This window comes from Pelobates fuscus, chromosome 10 (assembly GCF_036172605.1).
Source record: "Pelobates fuscus isolate aPelFus1 chromosome 10, aPelFus1.pri, whole genome shotgun sequence".
Taxonomy (NCBI): Eukaryota; Metazoa; Chordata; class Amphibia; order Anura; family Pelobatidae; genus Pelobates; species Pelobates fuscus.
In genome coordinates, this window is record NC_086326.1 from 122938777 (window position 1) to 122959087 (window position 20311).

The 20311-nt window shown below is 46.3% G+C and overlaps 1 protein-coding gene across 1 annotated transcript in view; it reads left to right on the forward strand.

Moving 5' to 3' along the window:
* The window catches only part of SH2D4B (SH2 domain containing 4B), a 289520-nt gene extending 269455 nt beyond the window's left edge, over nt 1–20065 (forward strand). The window contains exons 7-8 of the mRNA XM_063435138.1: nt 2149–2369; nt 19843–20065. Coding sequence (XP_063291208.1) covers nt 2149–2369; nt 19843–19935 — 314 coding nt within the window. The 3' untranslated portion in view covers nt 19936–20065. The remainder of the gene's footprint in view (nt 1–2148; nt 2370–19842) is intronic.
* Nucleotides 20066–20311: the final 246 nt, after the last annotated feature.

A 20311-nucleotide genomic window follows, 5' to 3' on the forward strand; every position in this document is an offset into this window, starting at 1 on the left:
GGTACTCTCAAGATATTGTTCCCTTTCTCACCCTTTAAGTATGCTTTCCGTATGTTGACCACCAGGTGCAAAGGACAGAGTTTATAAATAGCTGTTCAGCCCACCCCCCTTTATCTATGGTTATAGGGTGATTTACTCACATTTCTCCAGGGCCGCATAAGTCTGGTCATGGCTTGCCTCTGCCCCCTTGGCTGAGCTCATTAAACCTGATTATCTCAGCCAAATAGAAAAACATTGGTAGGCTATTGCACATGCATGGCAAAATGCCACTCTGTGCCAATCAGCATCTCCTCATAGAGATGCAGTCACTCTATGAGGAAAGTTCAGTGCCTCATTGCAGAGCATGGAATAGCTGAAAGTCAGTACTGCATGTTGTGCAGCACTGACCTAAGAAGCACCATTAGTGGCCGTCTGAGTGACTGGCACTGGAGGTGTCCCTAAGCAGTAATGTAAACACTGTATTTTCTCTAAAGGCTGTATACACCAGAGCAACTACATTAGGCTGTAATTGTTCTGGTGACTACAGTGTCCCTTTATATAGAAGGGCTACGTAACGAAAATATAATAAATCCTAGAAAATTACAGTTCCCTCTTGGTGTATTTTAAACATTCCACTTGCTACACTTTTAATAATTATCGGTAGTCTTTTTTTAATGAGTCAAGATGATCTGAGCCTGGCAATGCATTATTCTGACAAGAGGTGACCTTGCCATCCACTTCTGTTTAGTGAATAGACTATCTTTTCTAATATAGTTGCCTCTGATAGTTCTCTCTTATTGGAAGATATTTTTTTCTGTTGACATTGTTGAATTATTCCCTCATCTAGATTTGCTTCTTAGGTGCAAGATTTACAGGCATCCATACCACCACAAAACAACAACCAGTTCTTTGTAGCTTGCTCCATGATTTGATGGGCACACAGCTGAGTTCATTTTACATCTTGCACCTTTGCAAATCAAAAACAAATTTAATTATAACATGGTAACATGAAAAAATAAATATCAAAATTGATCCGAATAGGAGATTTGCAGTTAGTACATTGAGCCCTGCTTAAGTCAGCTATTACAGCACATACCAATTTTAAAATGCAGTGACTACAACTAGGATCAGGGCCACCACACAGCTCATGGTCTGGGCCCCAAGGTGGGCCCGCCTCCAAATCTCGCCCACAGGAATGCACACAGAGACAAATACACACACTGATACAAAATGACACAGATACACACACAAAGATACACACATTCTGAAACAGTATGAATGCCTATATGTATGTGCGTATGTCTGACACACACATACTGAAACAGACATACACACATATACAGACACACATTCATACATAGTGACACACACAGACACATACTAACATACAGACACACACATGCATACAAACAAACACACACACACACACACTGACATACATACAGACACATACATACACACATACTAAAATATATACACATACATAGACACTTACATAAATATACATACACCATACAGAGACTGACTGACTGACTGACTGACATACAGACATACTGACATACATAAACACAGATGCATCTAATTTTTTCAGCCACCCTCCTGTTTCTTACCTTTTGCAGGAGGGTGGCTGGGGCTGAAGGTAGTCAGCTGCCTCTTCCTCTTCACTGCCTGGCTGTCTCTCCTACTGCGCGGAGTGAGCTTATAGGGAGTGACCGGCCATTACTTCCTCCCAGCAGTACTTTCATTTTTTTTTTTTAAAGGGGCCCAGTTGCGCTATTACACAGCCACAGCGCTGACCAGGCCCCTGAAGAAATAGAGCCCATCGGTTGGCTCTAAATGCTTGGGCCACCCGATGTGCACCATCAGCATGCGGGCCCTGGTGCAGCTGCACCGGCGGCAGCTTCGTAGCTACACATGGGGCCTGGGTGGCCGGGCCACCGGCTGACGGTTGTCACCCCATGGTGGCAGATCTGAATAGGACATCAATGTCAATGAGTGGTTACTGACCAAAATACATTCTGATAAGTCTGCATTATTCATCATATTTGTACAATACCATGACCAAAACGTACCTTCTGCATAGTTCTATTTGTCTAGTAGTAAAATGTCCAAATGTTATATTCACATAATTTACCCAGCTCACTACTTTATACATTTTCTGTTTTTCAGGGATCATAACTCGTGAAATGGCTGAAGAATTACTAATGAACAAACTTGAAGGCTCCTTTCTTGTGCGAGTCAGTGAAAAGATCTGGGGATACACTCTGTCATATCGTCACCAGACTGGGTTTAGGCACTTTCTAGTGGACGCATCAAGTGATTACTACAGCTTTCTCGGTGTGGATCCCAACAGGCATGCAACACTCACAGACCTCGTTGACTTCCACAAGGTATGGCATCCATTCAGATACTTCTTGAATAGCTCTATAATATTGCATATTCTTCTCACACATTAGATATGGGTGTCTACATTGAGCATGAATAACAATAAGGTATCAATATGTCTTTGTCTGAGAATTCTGGAATGTGGTTTCATATAAAGAGGGTCTTTGTAAGTGTCCTTATATGGCAGACTTTTAGCTAAAAGGTCTGATGTCATTAAGGTCATAGTCATATTGACTAGTGAATAAAGGACCAAGAGGCCTCTTGTCTGTCTGCTGTCTGTCTGTTCTCAGACCTTAAGACTCTCTCAATTCCTGTCCAGAAATCTGTTGAACATCTATCATTCGGTAACATCTTTTGTTGTTTTATTATACATTAGTAATTGTAATAGACCTAAAGAAAATGTAAGGCTAATGCATATAGTTATTTCTAAATTGACACACAAAAGAATTATAATAAATAAGTATATTAACATCATGGTGAGACATCGAAGATGAAGAAGAAGAAGAGAAATATATATTATAAGAAGTGTTTTTTCTAATAGTCAAAAGAATATTGATACAGGATTATTTATGGGTAGATCCCTTACCCAACTCTGGATCATATACACACACTAGATCCCTATATACACTCTGATTCTGTTATATACACACACTCACTAGATCTCCTACACATTCTGGGTCCTTCAAACACACACTAGACTCCTGTATACACACACACACTACATTCCTAACATACACACTCTGGATCCCTTATACATACACTAGATTAATTGTAAACAAACACATGCTACACCCCTATAGCCTGTATGCACACACTTACTACATCCCCTATGCACACATTCTCTACAGCCCCTAGCCACATATGCATTACATTACACCACAAACACAACACGACTAAAACCGACCTTATTACACAATACCACACCACAATCAGCTCACTCTACACACACGCAATACCACAAGCAGGGTCCAAACACACGCACAATACTCTTTCCTGGCCCTTTTGTCTCCTGGTATCCATTTATAGAGACACCAGAGACAAGTTGCAAGGAAACACAGTGCAAGCATGTTATTAAATTTGCTTGCACTGTGCAGAACAAATACAGGGCATTTTTTCTCATGCTAGAGCTGTTTAGCAGAGCTCTGCCCTGGAAGAGCATTGACCCAACGCTCACTTTGAGAGAGGGCGTGTTTGTCATTGGTGATGACGAAAAACTTCCTCTCTGCCCCGCCCCCTTAGTGGGCCGCTGTGCTAAAAAAATGCCCGGGCCGAATTTTTCTCCCAGTCCGGCCCTGCCGGACGGCATGTTAATTGGCCACCCAGAAGCTGGAGTGTGCCTCCTATTTACCTCCCTGAAGCTGCGGTTAACCGCAGCTTAATTGCTTGTTAACTTTGTGCCTGCTGTTACACTTTGCGGCCGCTAGGTGGCGGTGTTCTGGAGCTCCCCGGGCAGCCAGCGCTTTTCTGCCCGGCTTTCATGCACCAAAATCGGACACTTTTACGTGCAGGCACCGCTGAACCTCTAGCCCCTGGTTCTCATTTGTATGGATTTGGTGAATGCAGGGAAATTCGGTATTTTATGTTTTATGTGAATGTTCTAACCCAGATAGCAATGCCATGGATCCTGTTCACATAATTAAAGACTTTGGCTCCATGGCAATTAAAATGTATTTGTGTGGTCTGGGTGCCATTCACCTAATAATGTGCACCCAGACCTGAGCTATCTGGGGATATGTTACATGTCTGTGTTTTGTGTATAAAATATGTCTGTATGTATTTTAAAGTGATAGTCTGTTTCTGTGTCACCACGTGCATAATGGAGTCTGGCCTTTGTCCTGGGAGATAATTGAATTACTTCATTAATTATCTCCAGGACAGAGAGGAGGAAACCAGGATGCATTGTGGGAAAGTATTGTGGCTGTGTGTACGAAAGTGATATATGTCTGTCTGCTGTTTCAGTCTTCCATCTGGTCCCCTAGGGGAGTGTCCACCAGGTGGGAGACCTGCATAAATACAGGGGCAGGTAACCCTGAATAAACAGACCACTGCTTGACCTTCAACACGGAGCCTTGTCTCGTTCTTGGGGGGATTCACTGTATGCTGCTGGAAGATTGATTGCTAGGAGTGTAAGCTGATGTCTGCTTTTCCTGTTCGTCTGCTAGCAGCTATTCGTGAGGTTCCAGTTTGGAGTGCTATCTTATTCCCTGGTATGCAGTTCGGGAGTTGGATGTATTCACCTATATCCAAATTCGTGAGTTTTGGTGCTTTTACAGTTTGCTGTGCCTTTTTGGAAAAGGGGATTATCGCCTAAACGGATTTTTCCCCTTTTATGCTGAAACGGTCCGTTACAATTGGTGGCAGCGGTGGGATCATTCCTACAACCAGAAGGACAGCTACAGGAGACACCATTGCTCTGGATTTTACAATTTGAGGGCAACGCATGTCTCAGTACAGCGACCCTGACAGCACCAGGATGGAACCAGCAGTGGAGTTCGATGAGGGTGCCATGGAGGAACGAGATGCAGTACGCAAAGGCATCTGGTACCAGGCACTAGGTATGGTGGAATACCAGCAGGACGGGAGATTCCCCAAGGAAGAGCAGCGGTTGCAGAAGCGAGTAGCCCTGCGGATGCCCTTCCTGGGAGAGCAGCCCCTGGAGGAATGGGTGAGGGAATTGGAACACCTAGTATGGCAGGAAATGTGGCTGGAGGATGCCTACCAGGCGCTCTGGTGGTATGAAGCTCAGTACCTACCCCGGACAGCCGAGCATGACAAGCCAGAGGGAGACGAGTTTGATGGTCCTGGCTTGTTATGGGAGACTTTTGCAGAGTCTGAGTTTGGGAGCGCTACACAAGCCCGGTTCCAGGATCTCTGAGTGGAGGGAGAGCAGGTATGACTGGGACGACACTCATAAGATTGAGCAAGACCTGGTCCACCTGGTGACCCGGGAGATGGAGCTGGAACAGGGCTACCAAAATCTGTTCCACTCCAGTGAGAAGGCTCAGCAGGGAAGCGCAGACCCAGATCCAGACCCCTTCAGCTGGGAAGATATTGTACAGTTTTACTGGGAAGAACCCCAGGTGGCCAGTGGAGATGGGACCGAGGTCTCTCCACCGGTCCTGCAGGGAATTGGGAGCACAGTCTCCATTCCCCAGCGGCAGTGTAAAGTGCAGGGAGAGGAGAGCAGTGTCCTCCCTCCCCAGCGGCAGGCTGAGTTACAGGGGGCAGAGGTAGTTGTTCCTGCCCCCCAGCAGCAGAGTGATATGCCAGGAAGGCAGTGTGAAGTGCAGGGAGAGGAGAACAGCGTCCTCCCTCCCCAGCGGCAGGCTGAGTTACAGGGGGCAGAGGTAGTTGTTCCTGCCCCCCAGCAGCAAAGTGGTATGCCAGGAAGGCAGTGGGAAATACAGGGAGAGGAGAGCAGTGTCCTCCCTCCCCAGCGGCAGCGTGATTTTTCGGGAATTGGGAGCCCAGTCTCCATTCCCCAGCGGCAGTGTGATGTGCCGGGAATTGGGAGCCCAGTCTCCATTCTCCAGCGGCAGTGTTATTTGCCGGGAATTGGGAGCCCAGTCTCCAGTCCCCAGCGGCAGAGTATCCAGCAGGGAATAGAGAGCCCAGCCTCCTTTCCCCAGCAGCAGGACTCTGTATTGGGAGGAGAGACAGTCGGTCTCCCTCCGCAAAGACTGGAAGTATGTATGGGAGAGGAGATTGTTACCACCTCTCCCCAGCGGCAGCTTAATGTACCAGGGGGAGACTGTAAACCCCCCACCGGTGCAGATGGGACCGTGGTCTCTGCACTCACCACACAGGGGGTAGGGACGGTCGGAACTACCCCCCCACGACAGAGCTGTGTATCCAAGGGGGAGACAGTCCGTCTCCAGCAACCAGGCTCCAACCAGACTACTCCGGTGGTAGTGCTGGCACCAGGACAGAGTACCGCTGGTCTCTGCCCACTCAGCAACGAACCAAGGCAGCCTACCGGTCCCCCACACAGCCATGGTGAGGCACCTGGACATGGACAAGATTCTCCTCTACCCAGGTGTAGTAACCATTTATTGTGGGTGGGCTGTACTGCTGTTTCTGTCTTGTGGGTGGGCTGTTGGACTAACAAGGGCACTGACCGGCAGGAGGTCAGGTACCCTGTTAGTCTTTTTGGAAAGGGGGAGAGATGTGACGAAACCAATCTCGCCACATTGTATTGGAGGAGCCTGGTTGCCCGCCTGCTGCCTTTGGATTATGGACCAGCAGCTAAAGGGTTAATTTTACTGTGCAGAAGGATTTATTTCTCCCTTTCTGCACAGCAGTTCGGTAGATTTCATATACCGAACAAACAGCCGTTCACCAACCTCCCCAGAGCCGTGGGAAGCCGGCTGGCGTTGTTAATTGGCCACCCAGAAGCTGGAGTGTGCCTCCTATTTACCTCCCTGAAGCTGCGGTTAACCGCAGCTTAATTGCTTGTTAACTTTGTGCCTGCTGTTACACTTTGCGGCCGCTAGGTGGCGGTGTTCTGGAGCTCCCCGGGCAGCCAGCGCTTTTCTGCCCGGCTTTCATGCACTTTTACGTGCAGGCACCGCTGAACCTCCAGCCCCTGGTTCTCATTCGTATGGATTTGGTGAATGCAGGGAAATTCTGTATTTGATGTTTTATGTGAATGTTCTAACCCATATAGCAATGCCATGGAGCCTGTTCACATAATTAAAGACTTTGGCTCCATGGCAATTAAAATGTATTTGTGTGGTCTGGGTGCCATTCACCTAATTATGTGCACCCAGACCTGAGCTATCTGGGGATATGTTACATGTCTGTGTTTTGTGTATAAAATATGTCTGTATGTATTTTAAAGTGATAGTCTGTTTCTGTGTCACCACGTGCATAATGGAGTCTGGCCTTTGTCCTGGGAGATAATTGAATTACTTCATTAATTATCTCCAGGACAGAGAGGAGGAAACCAGGATGCATTGTGGGAAAGTATTGTGGCTGTGTGTACGAAAGTGATATATGTCTGTCTGCTGTTTCAGTCTTCCATCTGGTCCCCTAGGGGAGTGTCCACCAGGTGGGAGACCTGCATAAATACAGGGGCAGGTAACCCTGAATAAACAGACCACTGCTTGACCTTCAACACGGAGCCTTGTCTCGTTCTTGGGGGGATTCACTGTATGCTGCTGGAAGATTGATTGCTAGGAGTGTAAGCTGATGTCTGCTTTTCCTGTTCGTCTGCTAGCAGCTATTCGTGAGGTTCCAGTTTGGAGTGCTATCTTATTCCCTGGTATGCAGTTCGGGAGTTGGATGTATTCACCTATATCCAAATTCGTGAGTTTTGGTGCTTTTACAGTAGCTGTGCCTTTTTGGAAAAGGGGATTATCGCCTAAACGGATTTTCCCCCTTTTATGCTGAAACGGTCTGTTACAAGGGGAAAGGGTGTTATGTGTACGGAAAATGCTTGTTGGTGTTTCTGCTCACTCTACTTATGGGGTTAGATGTGTTTGTGTGGATGCTGCATGTGAGGTTGCATATATGGGGGTGACTGCTTGTAAAACTGCATATGTGTTTGGGGGACTGTGTCTGTAGGGTGTGTTTAGGAGGGACACTGGCTGTGTGTTTGGGGGGATAGAGGCTGTAGTTTGTGTTTGAGTTGTTATAGGCTATTTGATGCATGACTTGATTGGGGCTGTATGCTGTGTTTAGTGCTGTATAGTGTGTTTGAGAGGGAAAGGAACCCTAGTGTATTAATGGGGGGATAATGGGGATGTACTCAGAATGACAGGCGGATGCGTATTAGGGACTTTAACTTGTGGCTTGGTGAATGGTGTCAGGAGCAAGGATTTGGCTTGGTTTCTCATGTAACTTCCTTTTGGAATAGAAATGAACTGTACAATAAAGATGGTTTGCATCTTTCTCAAAAGGGAACAAATGTTCTCAGCGAGCAGTTCAGAGGTTTTGTTAGGAAGTATTTAAACTAAGGGGGGGGGACTATAACAAAAGGGTGACAAAACATCAATCCAATTGCCTCCCAAAACAAAAACAGAAAGTAACTAATGAGTGTGTTAACAAATGATAACCTTAGAGTTATGTCTACAAATGCTCGCAGTTTAGGGAATAAGATCCATGAACTTGTGGCAATAATTGCAACTGATAGTGTAGATTTAGTGGCTTTTACTGAGACATGGAATAATGAGAAAAATAACTTGGACATAGCAATACCAGGGTACTCTTTATATAGAAAAGATAGAGAAGGCAAGAAAGTGGGAGGGGTGGCCCTGTATGTGAAGGATAGCATAAAATCTAGACTAATAAAAGTTAGTGAGGCGAGCACAGAGTCCGTTTGGGTTACGCTAGAATTTGGTAATCACACAGTAACTCGTGTAGGTGTGATTTATAGGCCCCCAGGACAAATAGAAGAGTTAGATAATCTACTAGTTGAGGAAATAGCTAAAATGACAATGAAGGGGGAAGTTATCACCATGGGTGACTTTAATCTTCCTGATGTGAATTGGAAATCCAAAATAGCTGCTTGTGCCAGGAACACACATATTCTAACTCCCTACTGGGATTGTCTCTAAAACAACTTGTTGAGGAACCAACTCGTAAGGAGGCCATACTAGATTTAGTGTTTGCTAGAGTTGAGCGAACCCGGACTGTAAAGTTCGGGTTCGTACCGAACATTATGTTTTTGGGACCCGAATGCGGACATATCGTGCCGCAGAACTCAAGAAACAACGGGAAGCCCGAATCACAGAACTCATAACAGACATACACAAACACGACACGCTTCACAAACAAAACCAATCCCCGGCCCTTCACACACAACTTCTACAACTGCGACGAGACCTGACCTCCCTGATCCAGTCTAAACACCATAGAGAAGCCCTTAGACATAGGGCCTTTTTTTCCCTACACGGCAATAAGAGCGGCAAGCTCTTAGCCAGGATGCTGGCGAAACGACGCCAAATGACATACATCAATAAAATACGAGACAAACAGGGAGTGACGCGCCGCCTACCATCCGAAATCATGCAAACGATAAAAACCTACTACTCAGAACTCTACTCGCTTCCCCGACCGAAGTCGGAGATGGCGGCCGCCCACCTAAAAGACTCCATCCGACAATATCTGCTGACCCATAAACTACCCGTACTAGACCAACAGGTGGCCGACCAGCTTGATGAACCCTTCTCAATTGAGGAGCTATCGAGGGCGATTAAAGGAACTAAACCTGGCAAGAGTCCGGGCCCCGACGGCCTGCCTCTTTGCTACTACAAGCACTTCGCAGATAAATTGTACCAACCTATGCTGGCCTCCTTTAACGCGATTAGAGAAGGTCACCATTTCCCCAAACAGGCGTTGACAGCACACATTACTATCATTCCAAAGGAGGGCAAGGACGCGGAGCACTGCGGGAACTACAGGCCCATCTCCCTCATCAATTGCGACATTAAGTTGATGGCGAAGATGCTTGCCGGTCGCCTGCAACCACACATCCCCGCACTGGTGCACCCCGACCAAGTCGGCTTTGTCACAGACCGTGAAGCGCGAGACAATACCATTCGAACCCTTGCCCTTATGCACAACAAGACCTGTGACGCCGGAGGCCTTCTCCTTCTGTCCACGGACGCGGAGAAGGCCTTCGACAGAGTGGGATGGGAGTACCTATTCCAGATCCTGGGTCAAATAGGTCTGGGACCCCACATGCAGGACTGGATCACAGCCATGTATGATGGGCCCACGGCTCATGTCATAGTAAACGGGGCACTGACGGACGAATTTCCGATTTACAACGGCACCCGTCAGGGTTGCCCACTTTCCCCACTGCTCTTCGTCCTTGCCCTTGAACCCTTTATGATAGCCATCAGAGAACACCACGACATAACGGGCATACGCACAAGAGACACACATCACAAGGTGGCCGCATACGCGGATGACCTCCTCTTTTACGTTACGAAACCGGAGATCTCTCTCCCCAACATTCTGCAATCCTTCAAGACATTCGGACACATCTCCAACCTCAAAATAAATTACTCCAAATCCCACATACTGAATGTAGACTTACCTGACAACAGAATTACCCCCATCCGCCCCAGCTTCCCATTCCAATGGGCAGAACATAAAATACGTTACCTAGGCACATGGCTCACTAGACAGAAAGAAGACATATACAGAGAAAACTTCTCCCCTATGCTGAACACTTTCAAAAGGGAACTGGCCGAATGGTCTCACCCACATATATCGTGGCTGGGAAGGGTTCAGGTAATTAAAATGAACCTTCTCCCACGATTGCTCTACCTATTCCAGACACTCCCCATAACAATCCCTAAAAGATTCTTCACTGCCTTACGCACGCTGACTAGCGCGTATATATGGAACGGGAAAAGACCACGTCTCAAGTACCAGACCCTCACTATACCTAAGGAGAGGGGGGGGTTGGCCATCCCCGACTTCTATCTATATTACACGGCTGGACACCTACGGAGGGTCCTAGACTGGACCAAGACCAACGTCCACAAACAATGGAAAATGGTGGAGGAGACGGAGACAGCAGGGCCGGTGTCGACCCTACCATGGTGCTCCGGAGGGGGCCTGGGCCGGGGATGCTCCTCTCTGGCGCAACATACCCTACGGGTATGGCACAGGGCGTCCCGGGTACATGGCCTCACCCGACACCCCTCACCCTTACTACCACTCATCCATGACCGAGACTTTCCACCCGGGCTGGATCCAAAGGCCTTCAGAGACCTCATACACAACCCAATCCCCAGACTACACCACATACACACACATAACGGACGGAAAACACTCACACAACTGACGGAATGTACACACCCCACATTCATGCAAACTTTCAAATACAAACAACTTTCGAACTACATTGACTCACTGCCCGGAGGACAGAACTACGCTAGGGAACCGACCACCTTCGAGGACTACTGTATCCAACCAGACCCCCTTCCCCACAGCATTTCTATCCTGTATTCACTGCTACAGAGGGAGACCCCCACAGAGACTCCAGCCTTTAAGGGAACATGGGAAACGATCCTGGGGAGGACATTTACAGAGACAGAATGGGACAAAATTTGCTATCTAACACACCACTGCTCCACCTTTTCGAAGACGCAAGAGACGGCATTTAAACTATTGAGCCATTGGTACCGCACCCCACACAGATTACATGCCATAGACCCCTCACACTCCGACCTGTGTTGGAGATGTGGAGAGGCTACAGGCACCACACTACATCTATGGTGGGACTGCCGTAAGATAACACCATTTTGGAAGTCTATTCACGATATCTTATCGAGGTTATCAGATGCACCACCACCGCTGGACCCAGCGGCGATGCTGTTACACCACACGACAACACCCAGATCTAGATATAAAAAATCCCTGACAATTAGGATCCTCAATGTAGCAAAGCAGATCATCCCTCAATACTGGAGACAGGACAGACCCCCACCCCTAAGAGCCTGGTTCAACCAAATGGAGGACCTCAGGGCTATAGAAGAACTCCACTCAGGAGCCACCAATACCACAGGGAAATATATGGAGACCTGGACACACTGGATAGTAACCACCATACAGACAGACTTCACCACTCACCTGGAAACGGGAGACTCACACGACGGGACGGACTGACCCTACCACCCCACCCACCCAACCTACCACAGAGCTCATACCCCCCCCACCTTCAGAATCCCCCCCCATCCCCTCATTTCCCCCCCCTCTAACATTTCCCACATCCTCCATTCAGGCCGTAGGCAAATACCCCGACAACACAGGGACACGTATGATTACTGTACGAAGGCTCAGGCAGCCACGTAGACACACAAGGCTCACCTACGGTGACTTAGAGATGTTTGGAACACTTGGTTACCCAACCCCCTTATCCAATGAACCGCAGCTACATTCGTTTTGTATTTAAGCACCATGACAACTACTAGGGACAACCCGATACGTAGTTAAACCCAGAGGGACGCACAAATGTTTTACCAAAAACTTAACCAAGGTTCACTTTTGTTAGGACCTGCGTGTCCACCACTGTTGGGGGCCTGCGTGCTCCACTCCCAACCTATATTTTGTAGCACATGTTGTGCTTTGTTTGCCTATCTTAAAGAGACCTGCGAGTCTCAATTTATATATTGTTCATAACGATTGAGACCTGTGAGTCTCACATTGAATATATAAAAATGACAATAAAAATATATTTACAAAAAAAAAAAATCTAACTTTTTGGTGCTAAATAGTACATTTGCGGCCTGTGGTGCACTTCATATCTGAGAGTCAAATAGAACCGTCAAATACTGTGCTTACAGCGCATTTTTAAAAATTCACATATTTTTGGAGAGCAAAAAAATAAATTTGGGGTATGCACTTCATTTATGAGAGTCAAATAGAACCGTCAAATACTGTGCTTACATTGCAGTTTTAAAAATTCTAATTCTTCAGTTTGCAGGAAGAGGCAGCGGTTGCACAGAGCCACCAGCACAGCATAAGAGGGAGCAGGGTGCAAAAGCGGATCGGCCTTCCCCTAGCGCTCGTCGGCATGTATTATCTTTAGAATTACCACAGTTATCCAAGTAACATATGGAGCAATCAAAGGAACCATAACTGATTTAATGAGCCATTCGCAGTTTCATTGTAGCGGCTGTGCGCTCTTTCGGCGTTCTCACCCTGCTGCTGCTCGCCTGTCTGCGCTGCAGTGTTACTTCGGCCTTCCCGCTCACCACCTCATATGCGACGTGCCCACAAGGTGGAACTCCACCTTGCACATGCTGGAGAGACTGTGGAGTTTCAGCTGCAGCACGCACGGGTCAGTTGCTCTGCACCAGATGTGCCCTCCAATAGATCCTCGTTAAAGGATTTAAAGTGAACTCATTCCAATTACAGGGCCTGTAAAGAGTCCTGTATTGTTTTTTTTCGTCACTACCTCCCCGCGTCGGGAGTGGGTAATTTGCACGCCTGCTGCCTTCCTTGGATGTGGTAGCCATTTCTCAGGCTCCCTCTCCGAAATCGAACCTTGATTCCCGTTACCCGTGGTCAGCCACGGTCACCGCCTCCTCAACCTCCTACTCCACATCCACCTTCTCCTCCTAGACAGGGTGCAAAAGCGGAGCAGCCGCCCCCTAGACAGTACGCCTGCTACTGTCCACCGTACCCAGTGACTGAGCACACCAAAGCCAGCTCCAAGGAGTTCCCTGGCGTGGCAGTTTGAAAGAGGAGAACGCAATCGATTCCTGTGGCACCTCCCGATAGGCAAACAGGAGATGGGGCAGGAATCTCTCTCAATCCTTGTGAGTCGCCGCAAAGGTACAGAGAATTTGCTTTAACATACCGTTGAAGCGCTCACACAGGCCATTAGTCTAGGGGTGGTAAGGGGAGCTCAGGATTGGTTTAATGTGCACATTCGCCACAGTTGGTGGGTCATTTCGGCAGTAAACTGGGTGCCCTGGTCTGAGAGAATCTCCCGGGTAAAACCCAACCAGAAGAACACTCGCATCAAGGCTTCAGCCACAGTCTCTGCCCGAATACTGCTCAGGGTACCGAGTTGCATAGTCCACGATGGTCAGAATGTACTTCTTCCCAGAGGGACTAGACTTGGCTAGGGAACCTATAATGTCGACCGCTACTTTGCCGAATGGATCTTCACTAATAGGTAGGGGATGGAGGGGGACCCTGTGCCGGTCCCTTCTCTTCCCCACTCTCTGGCAGACATCTGGTAGTACTGCCTCAGATCCTGAGAGATGCCTGGCCAGAAGAAGCTTTGGGTGAGCCGAGACGCTGTCCGGCTCCTTCCCAAGTGCCCTGCCAAGGTGGTATCGTGAGCTAGCTTCAGCAGGGCTGGGGCTGGCGGTCTCTCACCAGCCATGTCATTGGCCCATTGAGCCCATTGAAAAAGTGCTCTAGCATGACGAGCTCGAAGTGCTCTAGCATGACGAGATCAGGGTGATCTCCTCCGGGGCTTGATGGGAGTTGAGTCAGTTTTGGGTGGCCCTTGTGATGCTGCATGCCCACTCCGCATAGGAGTCTTTCTCCCCTTTCCGGGTCTCCCTAAACTTTCGGCGGTATTGCTCGAGGGTGACCGCATACCGGGCCAGGGGGATTTGTGTAATAAAGGGATAGTCTCTGATCTGCTCTTCTGGTACAGCCCGTTAAATATCCGCTACTATCCCCACTAGTTTGCTGGCCAGGATGGTGACCCAGTCGCTGGGGTCCACGTCTTGGAGTAGGCACTGGCGCTCAAAGTCTTGTAAAAAGTCATTGATGCCTTCTTCTGCTTCCTTGAACTCTTTGAAGGGATTGTATGGTAGCTTGTGGGCCTGGTTGTGCTTCCCGGCACCCTCTGCTTCCTTGTTCCTTCATCTGGGTTCATGGGTTCATCTGAGGTCGCCCTCTGTCTATTGGCAAGGACATAGGATTGCACCTCCAAAAAGGTCCTGCTGACGATTTCCTCTGAGGGTGGCTCTCGGTAATATGCCAGGCGCCGTTCCACCTTCTTGCGCACTTCCTCCTCATCTCCGGCCCCTGGCTGGGGTTCGTTACCTAACTGCGTGCCTGGTCGTACTCCATGAGCGCAGCAGTCAATTCGGCCTTGTTACGCCCACCAGGCATTATTCCTCTGGCTCCACACAAGTCCTGCAGTGTAGGTCGCTTTAGAGCACTGTAGTCCATGGGTCTGTTGACAGGGACATGGGATCCCGCCGCTTGCCAACAATTGAAGCGGGACCTGGGTAACCGATGGTTATCCCCTTTGATTAGGTCAGACCCATTTCCCCAGCAACCGGATGGGACACAGTTCCAGGATACAACGTTTGACAATCTTTATTTGGGTACACAGCTTTGCCTCCTATTACCTCCTCCTCCTACCCCGCTTCCTCCTACTCTACCACCTCCTCATCCGGTCAGCGTAACACCTTCACCACCAACTTCAGCACAGCCAGGGGGAAACAACAGCAGGCTGTTTTAAAATTCATATGTTTGGTGGAAAAATCCCACACTGCGCAGGAGCTGTGGACAGGCATGGAACAACAGACCGATGAGTGGTTGTTGCCCCTGAGCCTCAAGCCCGGCCTGGTGGTGTGCGATAATGGGCGAAATCCCGTAGCAGCTCTGGGCCTAGCCGGCATGACGCACATCCCTTGCCTGCTGCATGTGCTGAATTTGGTGGTTCAGAAATTCCTGAAAAACTACTCAGATATATCAGAGCTGCTGCAGAAAGTGCGGGCTGTCTGTGCGCGCTTTCGGCATTCTCCCCCCTCTGCTGCTCGCCTGTCTGCGCTGCAGCATAACTTCAGCCTTCCTGCTCACCGCCTCATATGCGACGTGCCCACAAGGTGGAACTCCCACTTGCAGATGCTGGAGAGCCTGTGCTAGCAGCAGCAGGCAGTAGTGGAGTTTCAGCTGCAGCACGCACAGGTCAGTCGCTCTGCGGAACAGCACCACTTTACCACCAATCAGTGGGCCTCCATGCGAGACCTGTGTGCCATGTTGCACTGTTTCGAGTACTCCACCAAGATGGCCAGTGCCGATGACGCCGTTCTCAGCCTTACTATCCCGCTTCTATGTCTACTTGAAAAAACGCTTTGGGCGATGATGGAAGATGATGTGGCACAGGAGGAAGAGGGGGAGGAAGAGGGGTAATTTCCACTGTTATCAGTCCAGTCATTCACAAGTGGCTCGGAGGGTGGGTTCCTGCACCAGAATAGGCCAGGTAAACAATTGTCCGGCATCTCCACAAAGTCCCATGGAAGCGTTCAGCTGTCCATCTCCCAAACACTGGAGAGAATAAGGAAGTACCCCCCTACCCACCCGCGATCCCTGGCCCTGAATGCCAGCATTTCAAAACAGTAAAAACCTGATGGCGTTATTGGACTGCAAGAAATGCACCGCAGGCCGCAAATGTTTCTTTTTTTTATATGTCCCAATATTTTGGGGGCTACCCCAATAAAAAAAAAAAAGTGTTGGCTACCTCCTCCTCTTCCACCGCCGCTTCCACCTACACCGCCACGGTCACCGCCTCCTCAACCTATGGGTCACTTAGTATAAACTATGTACACAATAGCAGAGGCTTGTGAAGGCCTTTTCTCCATGCATCAGGAGTTGAGCTCCGTTTGAACAATGAAAGAGAATAACCTGCACTCCAACCCTCTCTCAAATGGATAATTCTGGTGATCCTCCTGACAGCCATGCTTTAGAATTTGATTTATGTTCTTTCAAAGCTAAAATCAAAGATTCCATCTAGTGCTATTTTATGGCTCAGCTGTATTTTTAGTTATTTTATGTTATTTTAAGTGATTTCCCTATCCACATTTGTTTGCAGGGCACTTGTCCTACTCTTACCCCCATTTTACTTCCTTTTGCAGCCCTCTAGCCTTTCCAGGACTTTTTTAGAGGCATTTAACTATTGACTTCAATGGGGTTCGGGGTCAAGTTCGTGCCTGAACACAAACTTTTGACGAAGTTCAGCCGAACTCAGCGAACCCGAACAACCAGGTGTCCACTCAACTCTTGTGTTTACAAATGGAGATTTTATATCAGATATTACTGTAGGTGAAAGTTTAGAATCCGGTGATCATCAGTCAGTGTGGTTTAATATAAGAACAGTGACTGAGTCACACCACACAAAAACAAGCGTTTTAGACTTTAGAAAAACAGACTTTTCAAAAATTAGAATATGCGTAAAGGAGTCCTTTTCACACTGGAGCAGTTTAAATGGATATGGTACTCCATAGATGTGGCCAAAATGGTAAAAACCATAAAGTTAGAATTTAGTAATTAAAAAAAAAAAACAGAGTGAGGAAGACAGACAGATCTATAAGATTAGGCAGAAAGAGGCTAAGCAAGTTATAAGAGCCCCCAAAGCACACACAGAAGAGAAAATAGCACAGTCAGTAAAAAAGGGGGATAAAACATTGTTTAGATACATAAATGAGAAAAGGAAAGTAAAACAAGGATTAGTTAGATTAAAAACACAAGAATGAATGTATGTAGAAGAGGATAAAGGTCTAGCAGACTGACTCAATTAATATCTTTGTTCAGTATTTACAGATGAAAATGAAGGAAAGGGGCCTCAGTTAGGAAAAAGGACAAATGAGTCATTTGTTACATGTGAGTTTACAGAGGAAGAGGTTCTATTTCAACTGTCAAAAGTAAAGACAATTAAGTCGATGGGGCCTGATGCAATACACACAACGTTATTAAAAGAACTTAGTGATGAACTTTCAAAACCATTAACGGATTAGTCCCAGAAGATTGGAAATTAGCGAAAGTTGTACCCATTCACAAGAAAGATAGTAAGGAGGAGTCGGGTAACTATAGGCCAGTAAGCCTTACTTCAGTAGTTGGAAAAGTGATGGAAACCATGTTAAAGGATAGGATTGTTGAACATCTAAAAACACATGGATTTTAAGATCAGAGACAACATGGGTTTACTTCAGGGAGATCATGCCAAACTAATCTAATGGATTTTTCTGATTGGGTAACTAAAATAATAGATCAGGGTGGTGCAGTAGACATTGCTTACCTAGATTTCAGTCAGGCATTTGACACTATTTCACATAGAAGGCTTATCAATAAACTTCAATCTTTAAGTTTGGATTCCAATATTGTTGAATGGGTTAGGCAGTGGCTAAATGACAGGCAACAGAGGGTTGTAGTCAATAGAGTATATTCGAAGCAAGGTCTAGTTACTAGTGGGGTACCTCAGGGATCTGTACTTGGACTCATTATCTTTAATATTTTTATTAGTGATATTGCAGAAAGTCTTGATGGTAAGGTATGTATTTTTGCTGATGATACTAAAAAATGTTCCAGGGGGGATAAGCCAAATGGAAAATTATTTAGAAAAATGGTCAGAGCTGTGGCAACTGACATTTAATGTGGATAAGTGCAAGATAATGCACCTTGGACGTAAAAACCCAAGGGCAGAGTATAGGATACTCTATATTTGATACCCTACTAAACTCAACATCTGAGGAAAGGGATTTAGGAGTAATTATTTCAGATGACTTAAAGGTAGGAAGAAAATTAATAGAGCAGCTGGAAATGCTAGCAGAATGCTTGGTTGTATAGGTAGAGGTATTCGCACTAAAAAGAGAGAAGTGCTCATGCCATTGTACAGAACACTGGTGAGACCTCACTTGGAGTATTGTACGCAGTACTGGAGATCCTATCTCCAGAAGGATATTGATACATTTGAGAGAGTTCAGAGAAGGGCTACTAAACTGGTTCATGGATTGCAGGATAAAACTTACCAGGAAAGGTTAAAGGATCTTAACATGTATAGCTTGGAGGAAAGACGAGACGGGGGGGGGGGGGGGGGAGGGTATGACAGAAACGGATAAAAAAGGAGGAGACTACATTTAAAAGAAGAAAAACTACCACCAGAGGACATAGTCTTAAATTAGAGGGGCAAAGGTGTAACAATAATATCAGGAAGTATTACTTTACTGAGAGGGTAGTGGATGCATTGAATAGCCTTCAAGCTGAAGTGGTAGAGGTTAACACAGTGAGGGAGTTTAAGCATACGTGGGATAGGCATAAGGCTATCCTAGACTTAAGATAAGGTCAGGGACTAATTAAAAGTATTTTGAAATATTGGGCAGACTAGATGGGCCGAATGGCTCTTATCTGCCGTCACATTCCATGTTTCTATGTAGTGTGCTGCAGGAAACTGAGACTGTAGTTTGTGTGAGATGAAATTGGTGCTTTTGTGTGTATTTGGGCAAGTGTGTGTGCGTGTGAAGGGATTTGGGGCAGCCTGTATTGCGTGTGGGTCAAACTGGGACTGTATAGTATGGTTTGAAACAAGCCTGTAGGTTGTATGTATTTGGGGGATGGGGCTTTTCATACTTCAGAATGCTCTGGCAAGTGACAGAGGTTTTTGCCTGCTGCCCTAAGGTCATGATCTCAGTGGCCATGTGGGAAATGCACCCCTGTCCATAAACCTTTTCCAATTAATCAGATCCGATATTTGCAAATCATTGCAGTAATAAGCAACCGTACAATGAGAAATGCACATAGGGACCTCTTTGGAAATATTTTTAGTTGCTGCATAAGTGTAGAAACAAACTCTATTTTCACACAAAATAGATTTGTAGCATAAAATATCAATATTGTATGCAAACTAAGTGCCTCTCAGTCTTACATAATTTGCTGAGTCTAAGATCACGTTAGTTCTGACAAAAGGGAATGTATTTTCGGCAGTCCAAGGGATTTATACAACTGCAGTATTAAAACGAGATGTGAAATGGTTTATAGTAAAGTGCTTGATATTCCACAACAGGGAATTAATTTGCATGAAACTAAATGTTAAAATCTCTATTTATTCACTTACCCTATAACTCCTCGTGGCAAAATCTGCTCTTTAAAAAAAAAAAAATGGTTAATGCAAAAATGTTATCTGAGTTTTCTCAATATCATCTAATTTTTTTTAACATTTGATACCAACTTGTTTTAAATCCAATGAATCATTTTACTTGTTTATTTTATTAGGAAGAGGTCATCACAAGCTCTGGTGGAGAACTTCTGGTTGAGCCATGCGGACAGGTTAAGACCCCACCTGATTACAGCATGTTATTTGAATGATTCATTAGGTTCCCACAATCAAGAAGATAAACGTAAATCACTGGACAATCATATGAAGGATGCATTGCAATTTTACTCAACCTCTGATGGGAAGATTTTTAACAATTCAACGTTTTCCATAATGAACAACTTTAAGGACCTTGATTTAAAACGGTTTGATTTTTATTAATTTATTGTGCACTTTTTATGTAGGCGTATTGTGTTTAAAAACACTTTAAAAGGAGATGTAAAAAAAAAATCTAAATCATAAAATAAATAGATTTCTCAGCATCACGTTGTTCTTCATTGTAACTTTTACTGTTTTTTTTCACTTCTTTATTAAATAACCAATGATATGAACAATGTTTCCAATTCAAAATTATAGATCAGACATTTA